Consider the following 11,579-nt stretch of genomic DNA (forward strand, 5'->3'; position numbering starts at 1 on the left):
CTTCTCATCTTTTTCTCTTGTCACTTCTTCTTCTCCTTTTCTAAAAAATCTTCTTTCTACCCCTTACTCTCCATTCCTCACTCGATAAACAACCTTGTATTTCTCTAAAAGCACACACTATTTTTTCCCCACAAATATTAGGTTTTATATACCAATGTGCATGATATATTTTACTGCACTATAGTAAATTATCCCATTAATCTAGCATTGACAATTAACACAATCAAAAAAGAACTTAATACATGTATAAAGAAATAACAATAAGATATATTAGTATTTCTAGTAAAACCCATCAAACCACAGCTTTGTGAATTACAACTTATTTTTAATAGTTTATGTTCAAGCACAACAAATGCATGCAAAACAACAAGGAAGTCTTAACATGCATTAAAATACTCAGCTAATAAATAACACAATGGGAGACGAAATCCATAACAAAAAACAAGAGGAAGGAGAATGAGAAGGAAGACCTGAAGCGAAAATGGCTTAGAAGAATGTTTTCAGAAAACATTGGCCATTTCAAACATGTTGATATGACGACCTTGTATAATCGCCAAATATGAATGCTAGATAGAAAAGAAAGAAGGAAAAAGTAGATGGAAAGTTGAAATATAACTTGGCAAAAGAAAAATGGAAGGAGCAGGACAAGCAGTAGACAGAGGAGTTTAAAGTGTTACTAAAAACTATCAGGAACTTACATTTAAGAGATGCAATCAAAAATACAAAGACTATGGTGGGCAAAGCAGTATCAAAATCCAGATTTTTTTTTATTACATGATATAAAACTGCTCCATCTATTCATAGAACTGAAGCCTTACAATGCATCAACATTAATTCTACAACTGTGCATTGTGCAGGATACATGTATTCAGAAAAGAAAGACATACACTCCGAACCGTCGAATCACAAATACATGGTGCAAACCCATTTCAGAGAAAATCGACTTCAAAGTTTTGACCGACCGTGATTTCAATGCGCGCGATCAGTCAAGCGTCGTATTGCTTTTTCACGTGCAAAGTCAATGCAGTGTGATACGACGGCTTAGCTGACCACACGCATTGAATTCGCGGTCAGTCAAAAACGTTGTATCGCTCTGCTACAGTACACGTTTCTAATGGGATTGCGTATTTTATAACAAAATTTGTATGACATCGCCTTGAAAATCCCCTCTATCTCAAGAACTTAAATAAATTGCATCCTAGAAATTTAGTTATAGAAAAATCCCAAAATAATTTTTTTCGCCAAATTGACTGATACCACGGTTCAGATGAACGCCGACGAATTATTTCCAAGCTGTAGATTTTCTTGTTCCACAGGGATGTATGTTGGAACTGCAACTGTTCTTATTGTATAATATGATAATGAATAATTGCAACAAAATGATTCAAGCAGAGCTCCATTTCTCGAGAAACACAAGAGAAACTCCAGCAGCACGATGGCCTTTGATGTACCATGTTTAATGATGCTGGTTTCACGTGAAAAACTCAGAAATGATTTTTCTTAATTTGGGGGAAGAAACAAAATGAATATTTAATCTTTTATTTTAAGAAGCTGGAATTCTAGCAATGTGAAAAACATTAATAATCAACCCTCATTGTACTGAGAAAAGTGGCATGCTTATGTATAATCAGGGGCGGATCCAGCTTTTTATAAAGGGGGGGGGGGTTGGGGTGGTATGCGAGGGAGCGTAGCCACCGAGTCCAAGCGAGCGAGGGGGGAGGGTGTGGGAGGGGGGTGTCCCCCCTCCCACAGTAGGGAAAATTTTTGAAAATCTGTGTGTGAAAATGGCGTTTTCTTGCATTACAAGTTTTAAAAAAAAGATAAGATTTTAAAAAATGGTCCCCGGATTTTTTTTTTTGGGGGGGGGTTGCAACCCCCCCAACCCCCCCTCTAGATCCGCTTCTGATAATTCATACTCTCTCTTTGTATCAAAGTCCACAAGGCCCTAAGGATCAGAAAGGCATTTAGCACATCTCTCAATTGCTACCTACTTCTCTCTCAGTTCCTGCACAGAACAGAATCACATTTTTACCTCATTCATAGGGAATTGTTGACAGGCTACAAATTAAGTAGCAAACATGAGTTTGCAACAAGTGACTGAAGAAATCCGATAGAAACTATGTTGAAACAAAGGGAAAAAAGATAAGAAGCAAATATTGGCATATATCCCTAATTGGTATACTAATTTGAATGAAGGCAAGCAGGTAAGTACTGGCAGTTGCAAACTAGCTGGATCAAGTAATTGTCTATGTCTTGAAGTTTTTACCTGTATTTGATTACATCACAGGCAGCCTGCATTCCATTCATCATTATTATGAGGTCAAAAACTAAGCTTTCAGAATTAGCCCCACCCCCCATATTATGGGGGGGGGGCACTTCCATTTACAAGAGGATATAATGCCTGCCCAAATAACGTAATAATGGTGTCAAAAACTCTAAAATGCTGAAAAAGGGGTATACTTTTTGTGAGGCAACGTATGTGATTAGAGTCTGATTTGCAAGGGTTTAATCTCTTTCCTAAAATGCATAAGGAAATAATTATTGACGGGGTTCTGTAGATAATACTTGGTTGTCATACCCAACACTTGTCAATGGTCAAGTCCACACCAGAAAAGCTTAATTCGAATAAAAAGAGAAAATTCAAACAAGCATAACACTGAAAAGTTCATCAAAATCGGATGTAAAATTTATAACATTTTATTAAACTCTTGCTCATTTAAAAAAAACAGTTGTATGCATATCTCAGTGATATGCCAATGAGAGAGTTGATGATGTTCCTCACTATTTGTTTTTTATTGTTTGAATTATACAATATTTCAATTTTTACAGATTTGACAATAAGGAGCCCCTTGTCCCTTGTTTGAACCACAAAATGGGAAAACAATGATATACAGTATACACATATGTTCAGGAAGGAATAATGTTTCATATGAGAACAAGGGGAAAATTATAATATTTCATGTAATGAAATATAGAAGAAATAGTGAGTGGATGATGTCATTTGCATACCAATCTGGATTTCAATATGACTATTTTGTGAAATTGAGCGAAAGTTTTAAATGTCATAACTTTCTTATTTTACATTCAAGTTTGATGAAATTTTCAGTGTTATGCTTCTTTGATTTTCCTCTTTTTATTCAAAACAACTTTATGTTGGGGTGGACTTGTCCTTTGAGGGTGGAGCAAGGTTATGTAGGTTCTCACATACTTGTTAAAGGATTTTTTTTTTTAAACTATGGAATCGCATGATATCCATTGGTCAATGGAAGTGGCCTCTGGGGCTTCTTATGCATGAAATTTGCCAATTTTTTAGGGAACACAATATTTGCTGAAACAAAATTAAAGAAATATCACTGCTGTTGACCTTGTGTTAAACAGGCAAGAATACAAGTCATATTTGGTATCCATATTGATGAGAAAATTGGAAAATAAATGTATCCTCCAACTCATTTCCCTTGACACAGCTTTATTTTCTTACCTCATTCTGTTCATAACTAGAGAACATCTTGTCAATAAGCCTTATACTGATTATTGCGTATATAGTCCTTTACGTTCCTCCATGTGCGGGAACTCAAACATGGTGTTTTAGAGAGAGCAGTCTCAATTTCAGCTTTCCCTGGGAGTGTTTTTACATGACTATGGCTGGTCATATATGACCTGAAAGCAGTTGCTACTGCTAACTTTTCCTTGTATGTCCATTTCTGTTTCTTGGTTGCTTTCTTAGACTGCTTGATTCTTTCCCTGGAAGTTTTCTTCTTTGTTGCATCCTTCTTTGCAGGGCTTTTTGAAGCATTCAGGACTACATGATAGAAAAATACAAAATTGAGTAGCATTTGAACAAAAGAGTGGTGCAAAGGCGAGCACATAATACACCCGCCTGTAAAGTGGAAAAATTGAGTTATTATTCAAGCAAGAAAGAGGAAGGTGGCAATTTGACCTTTGACCTCAAAATCAATAGAATTCCTGAGATCCATGCTAGTATCATACACACCAAATTATATGAGCACTTAAGTTAAACTAAGGGAAATGAAACCTTTGGAGCAAGTGGGCTTGTGTGGAAACAGAAATATCAAAGAAGAAGAACAAAGAAAGTTTGAGAAAAGTCTGACAAATAATGAGAAAGTTATGAGCCTTTGACCATGGCGATCACTAATGCTATGGGGATCCTCCCATTTGCAATGTGACAAAGATGTGTGATGTCACATGTGAACAACTTTCCCTTTGATGGACTATGAAATACCCCCAAAATGTATCTTTTTGTTCTTTCTTTTGGTGATACAAACTCTTTATCCATAATGTATTCTTTGAAAATCTGTATTACATGCCCTCCTATAGAAAGAATACATGATCTACTCATGGATGTGATAACAGAGGCAGTTTAAGTGAAATAATATAGAAAAGTAATGGGAGAGTTGTTTACAAGTGACATTACACATCTTTATCGCATTGCCAATTAGAGGAGCTCCATGGCATGAATGATTGCAATATTCAAATGCTCATAACTTTCTTATTATTTGTCCCGATTTTTCTCAAACTTTCGTTGATCTGTTTCTTTGATTTTTCTGTTTTCACACAAGCTTTCTTGTTCCAAAGATTTCATTTTCCTTTAAACTGAAGTTATCGTGTTTACAAAGAAAAGTTAACGGACTGACAGACAGACGGACGGACACCGAGCATGACACCATAAATAATACGTCTCACAGGACGGGCGAGTAAAAAAAGTTATGTGTCGTGACTAATGGGGCGTTGCAAGAAACTTGTGATCAATTGCGAGTCTATTTTCAGTCTCTAAATCAATCATAGGTATTGCATTTAATTACAAATTTGCAACTGATTGCTAATCTGCTCCATGAAACAAGGAGTGTAATCTGATTTGCTACAGCTAAAATTGATCAATCAATTGTAAAATTGCAAAAGAATATTTGTAATTGATTGCAAATATTTTCTTGCAACACCCCCTAAGGCTTTTGTTAAGGTACCCTGTACGTTACCTGCATGGTTACAAGTATTTTGCCCATGTGATTCTGTCTCATCATCTACAAGTAATCCATCCTTCTCATGATCAGGTGCTTCAAGGGACTTAGCCATAGGCACAACTGATAAAAAAAAAATTCCATTCTACATACTGTTACAATACTTAGACCTCTGCAGGATTCAAAATAATTCTATCTAATGGACACCAATTATAAAATGATACATGGACAATTATTTTCAAATATATTACATCTACCAAAAGTGAATTATTATTTACACAAATCTTTATCATAGCCAGAATGTTTTACATTCTGGGGTTTTGGTTAGGGTTCATGGTTCTGTGATGCACATAAATGAATGCCAGTTTTATGGTGATAGGTATTTTCTTCAGGATGGTTATTTCACACACAGTACTAATATATCCTATTTGATTTACTGTATCAAGGCTCACACCAGGTATACATGATGGATGTTCGGACATAGATATGTAAACTTAGAAAATAATGAAAGATACCTTTCATAACTCACCATCTATTTAAAAATAACAAATAATTCTACAAATTTATCAAAGATTGACCCTTCCAAATCTAATTTTTGTTTATGAAAAAAAAACCTCAATAATAACACACCTGGGTCCAGTAACATGTCATGAATGATACATTTGACTGTACAAACTAGTATAACTAAGTCGATGGCAAACTGTTTACAAAAACTTATACAAATTCTAACAATTTTAAGAATTAATGTCACATGCCCTAGTAATTTGATCTGTAATGAGAATGATCCAATTTCATATCTTTACCTTCATCTACAAGGATCTCAGCTAGTGTTTTTCCTGCCATTTCTGGCATTGCTCCATTCTCCATCAAAAACAGAAGCTTTGACACTTTTGCCACTATTAACACGTCTTCAGGTAAGCCAAAGTCCTGATGGGGTGTTCCGATGCCTTGTCCAAGAAACAATGTCAAAATACCTTGTTCATTCTTTCTCAAGTTCATCACCTGATAAATGGTAGCAATGTGATGTTTCAGCTCTGTTGATTGGATGTTCTCTGGATGTTTTGCACCACACCTAACTGCATGCGTATGGATTGCATCATTCCCTTTGATATGACCTGTAGAGTTGAGGAGAGGAAAGAAGAAAGGATTCTCATCCAAGACACCTGCATCTGTACGTCTACGTCTGAGAAGATTCATGGCTTCTTTCACACCTTGGGTTAGTAACAAAGGCACTTTCCTATCATCCTCTCCGGTGGTTTCCATCACCCACATCACTCTGCAGAGCTGTTTCTCAAACTCTGTTAATCCTCCAAGCGTGCTCTTTCCATTGTTTCCTGAGACACACTCATCAAAATCAAACACTTTAATCTTCGATGGATCACCGGATCGTTTGCAATTGAATACCAATACTGACGTTAAGACCACCTCACTCAATTCTGTGAATGGCCCAGCTACATTTTTTATTGACTGGTGTAGGGCCTCCTTTCCTTCCTGTACCTTTTGATTCAAATAAATTGATAGCTTCATTACATCATTTGTGAGAGACGAGTACTTTGTACTCTTCAATATTTCTGCATTTTCAGAATGGCAAGCCATTTGATCATTCCATTCATGTTCACATAATTTGATGAAGTTTTTTGCTCTTGTCTCCAAACCTTCATCTCTGTCACAAACTGCCATTCCAAGGAGTATTCCTCCTGCATGCTTCAATGTATACCTTATTTTCAGAGTGAATGAAAGACTAGGCATGTGTTTCTTCCCATTACACCCTGCTGCACATCTGGCTGCTTTTACAACATTTCTGAACTTCACAGGGTCAATGACATCTGAGAATGATGCATTTTTCTCATTTGTGATCTCCCTGTAGGCAAGTAACAGTCGCCCGATATTGCGAAGTTTGCCTTTGATGTCATAAAAGTGCTCTTCTTCTTGCCCTAACTTGAAAACCACTTTTTCTGCCAATTTTTTCACAAGCATGTCGTCCTTGATGAGAGCTGACACATCATCTTCCCTCATGCTTGAAAATATTTTATTGACCCGTTCACTTGCATCACCAGTTGTTGGTAGCAGAAAGGAGCTTAGACTAATCAACTTTTGTTTTTTCTTCTTCTCACCTCCAGTCAGCTTGCTATCCTGGTTACTTTTCTTTACCTTGCAAGAATGCTTCCATAAATCTGCCTTAGCAAAGAAGCCAAAGCAAGACATACATGGTACATAGTTCTTATAACTGACTTCATGAGTAGGTCTATACACAGGAATTATTGTTCCTTTACCTTCTCTTAATACCTGTGTATTGTGATAAAAGTTTCCTGAGTTTCTCATCCTTGTTAACCTCTCAAGTTTCAAGAGTGGGTCACTTGTATTTAACCACTGGATTACCTGGGGTTCGTGTTGGTGTTCCTTACAAACTAAATGTCTTGTAAGTTTCATCTGGAGTTTGTGGCAGAAAGGACAGTACGCTCCTTTGTCAAATTTCCTCCTTACACTATTGTTTGAACGCATTACTTTGATGTCACAGTTTGTGACATCATTCTTGTCTTCACTACCCATAGTCTTGTCATCAGACTCCATGGATGTGACAGAATCACCTTCTGCAGCATCATCAATTCCTAATGCACATAATTCATTATCAGCATCACTTTCAGCATGATGTGTTGTAACATGATTTGATATTGAATACTCAAATTTACTTTTCACTAAGTGCCTCTTGCACCTATTTACTACTGAAGTACCCTTAAATATTGTTGATATGAGGTGTTCGGTAGTGGCATCCACGGTCAATTCAGATTCAGAATCACATTCTGGTGAAGTGGGGTTGTCAGAATCACCATCTATTATAACAGACTCTGAATCAGGATCTACCAGTTCTAGTGAGATGGGGCTGTCAGCATCAGAGGCACCAATACTCCATACACATTCTTGATAAGGTTCCTGTAGAAGTGACTCCGAAACAGGATCCAGTTCTGGTGAGGTGGGGCTGTCAGTAGCAGAGGAACCAATACTCCATACACACTCTTGATAAGGATCCTGTAGAAGTGACGAGTGATTTTCAGTAGCACCATCCACACTCATCATAGACTCGAAATAAGGATCCACTTGTGAATTGAGGTCACCAATAGCTTCCTTACTGTTTGCTGATTCTGTAGATCAAAGACATATACCGGTAATTTGAATGATTAGAATTACAGTCAAATGACCAATACTATACCCAATCATTGAGATATTGCTCATATAAATGTCAATTCATTGTCACGCTATAGGAATAGTGGTCACAGTGATTTTTTTTTAATTACAGTTTGTTTAACATTTGCAATCTGAGAGCATTCTGAGTGTTTGACCAATCATGAGGCAAGTCTGTCTTGCACTTAAAACTGTTGAGGGGCATTTATTTATTTATTCACCCCAAATATGATATCAGCCAATGATCATTTGCACCACGTATGAACACAATTGGTGCAGAAATAAGAGCAAGAAACAAAAATTTCGATATTTTCAAAATAAGAAAGACTAGAAAAGCTCGGTGGGTCGTGCGGCCGAGCACATGTATCCCCCAAACCCACCGCATCATCCATCATTGCGATATATCGAGCTCACTCAGAAATTATCATGGCAACAACAACCCTGCCCACATTTTGCCTCTGGGTACAAAATTTGATGACAACAATATAACGCAGCAGCGTGATCTTTCAGCCACCTTGCACTGAGAATTTACATATAGTTGTAATATTCTTTCAAGTGCAAAATGTTGCCCGGCACCCATGACAAGGACGCAGATCACAAGCATATTCTTCAAAGCATTTTTTCTTAAAAAGACTTCACACTTTGTACAAAATTAAAATACAGACATTTGCATAATATTTTGGAGATGTTTTGGGTAATATTTCAAATGTTTGGAACAATATTGCACATATGTGGTTTAAATTTGGATATGATAGATTGCCCTGAAGTATATGACGGGTGCCAATAGTCAAGAGGCTCTAATTTTGAGCCTGTTTATTTGAACACTTGAAACAAGCAAGTAGAAAACAAACTACATCTTTTCTATATGTGAACAGCATGGTCAGGTACCTTGGAATGAAGTAAGCTTGATACATTGGATTGTCATAGTTATTGGTAACACTCACTTGGATTGTTACCATGGCAATAAAGACCCCCCCCCACTAAATATGATAGGCATCTTCGCTTTACCTTCTAATATTGCTTTTGTGTGCCAACCATTATGACAAACTGGAAAAAAATGCAGAAGTTACAGGTTTTACCAAATTTTCCACAAAAATATCGTTACCATTGCAATCATGTCTCCACCCACTCCAAAATCAATAGGCGGCTTTGCTTTATCATAATGGACCTTCATGACAAATTTGAAGATGATCGGAGAAGAAACGCAGCCAGTAGAGCACTCACAAGGTAATCTTTGCGATGAGGCCAAATCCATAGTATCCTCCAAACTCTGTTCGGGGGATACAATTATGTGTATGGCCTCCCACTATTTGACCTTTTTAACCGACAGATGACCTCTGACCTTACTATCTTCATCAAAATAAGTATGGTATTTACCCAAAGATCATTTGTATCGACTATGAACAAAAATGATGCCGAAATAAAGAAATAATAGCAAGTTTAACAAAAAATTTAACAGTTTTGTAACAGATCAACAGGAACATTTTTAAATCAAACCAACAGGAATAATGAATTACTGGGTCTCTGCCCAACTTCGATCAGGCCAAACAACTATAACTGGAGATCTCAGGCAAAGAGATTTCCCTATCTAGAGTCCTGATGCTATGGTAACTTAATATTCAGCATCAATATTATGGAAATATTAGGGTATCAGCATTTACAACAGGGTATCATAGTCCTTGATGTTTAAAGCATGGACTCAACAGGTTTACATCTTAAATGGTAATGTTTTATGGAAATATTGTTTCACTTCTGGATGTACGCTATCAATTGCAGGGGATTAGATCTGTCTTTTGAATAGAGAGTCATGTGTTTGGACCTCTCCTATGATGTGTTTTTCTTTCTGCAAGAAACTTATCCATATTGTGATGCATTCGACCCAGATGAGGTTCTACCTGGCAGGATTAATCACTTGAATGCATTGAGCATCAAAATTAAGCAGCAGATCGAGCTTAAGCCTTGGTAATAATAATTGTCCCTTTTATCCTTTATCTTAAAATCCAGCTTTCATCATTGTTATCAATATTCAAGATTTAAATCTCAACTCAGAGAATTAGTGGATATTACTTTTAGAAAAGTTTGGGATTTAAATCCTTGTAATTGAGAGTGAATAAATATCTCAGGCACAGAGATTTTTTGCGAGTATGGCTAATCATAGTTAGATGTAAAAGTAGTATCTACTGCAGCCATTACGTATGCAACTTATAAGTACGGATCCTATAACAGGCAAAATATTTGTTAAAGTATATATAAATATATATATATATATATATATATATATATATACATATGTATATATATAATTGCATGATTGATCTAAGGTAGATATGAAGTTTGTCTCTATTGCTGCATTTAAATCATTTGAACCTGAAAATTTATTTAAGATTTAAGCATAAGTCCAGAGACAGACTGCTCATTGCAAATTCATGTAAAGTGTGTGAATTGTATGTTGATTTTGTTTGAATGATTGATCAAAGGTAAATGTGAAGTTAGTCTCTACCGCAGCCATCTTGTCTGCAACTAGTTCTTGACTTTTAACATTGATATGGGCCCTGAAACATAAACAATATATATAAAGTTTAACAGTAGCTTGCAACTAGGCTACAGTGTTATTGTACAGGGATATAAGGACAACTAGTCAGTAGTTTTTATCATTAAAATATCATGTCCATGGATACAACTTCTAACTTCACAATTTCTAATCCATAAAGGGAGTGTTTACCTATATAGCTACTGCATGAAAGCACTAGAAATTTACTCCCACTTCCTACTAGATTTTCATTTAACACAAGGGACCAATTGTATAGACTTTTTCCTTTAAAAATAATCTGGTAAAATGATGACACAGAGTTAGCACAGTCCTGCCAGTGGCATTTAAGGGATAAAATCCGGTAAAAAATAACTTTGAAGTTTTCTATGGCTAAATTTTTATTTTTGCAATAGAGGGTCCTCATTGAAGAGGGGGAAATACAGATCACGGTCTTGCTTAAGTCAGTCATGTCCATGATTTATTATCATCATCATCATCGTCGGCTTCCTTTATTGTAACCATCATCTTCATCAGTCATCCACCATCAGCAGCACCTTCACCATCATTATCATCAACATCACCACCATAATATCTTGTCATAATCACAATAATTTCTTGTCATAATCACCATTATTTATCATCATCACTCATTCATCATCATCACTCATTCATCACCAGCAGCAGTCAGTCATTCATCATCAGCAGCCGCATCTTCATCTTCATCATCATCATCATCATCATCAATCTATCATCATTACCATCATCTTCATCATCATCATCAGTTCACAACCACCACCATCAGCCATTGTCATGATCACGATAATCATTGTCATTCATCATCATTCATCATCATCATCATCATATGCATGATTATCATAATTATCACCACAATCATC

At 36.3% G+C, this 11,579-nt stretch overlaps 1 protein-coding gene across 1 annotated transcript; it reads right to left on the reverse strand.

The window, feature by feature from the left end:
* Window positions 1-291: 291 nt before the first annotated feature.
* LOC129275603 (uncharacterized) lies at window positions 292-9,078 on the reverse strand. Its single transcript, XM_064106230.1, has 4 exons — window positions 9,042-9,078; window positions 5,777-8,113; window positions 4,992-5,096; window positions 292-3,799 (listed from the first exon to the last, which is right to left on the reverse strand). Exons 1-4 carry the CDS (start codon window positions 9,076-9,078, stop codon window positions 3,510-3,512), a joined length of 2,769 nt encoding a protein of 922 aa, XP_063962300.1. The 3' UTR covers window positions 292-3,509.
* Between the last annotated feature and the right edge of the window lie 2,501 nt (window positions 9,079-11,579).

The sequence above is a fragment of the Lytechinus pictus genome, chromosome 2 (assembly GCF_037042905.1).
Source record: "Lytechinus pictus isolate F3 Inbred chromosome 2, Lp3.0, whole genome shotgun sequence".
Taxonomy (NCBI): Eukaryota; Metazoa; Echinodermata; class Echinoidea; order Temnopleuroida; family Toxopneustidae; genus Lytechinus; species Lytechinus pictus.

Coding starts and splice junctions, on each gene's coding strand:
- LOC129275603 (XM_064106230.1), bottom strand. CDS start 9,078: ATGACAATCCAATGTATCAAGCTTACTTCATTCCAAG. Junction 8,114..9,041: donor CAAGCTTACTTCATTCCAAG/GTACCTGACCAT, acceptor TTTGATCTACAG/AATCAGCAAACAGTAAGGAA. Junction 5,097..5,776: donor TGAGATCCTTGTAGATGAAG/GTAAAGATATGA, acceptor TTTTTTTATCAG/TTGTGCCTATGGCTAAGTCC.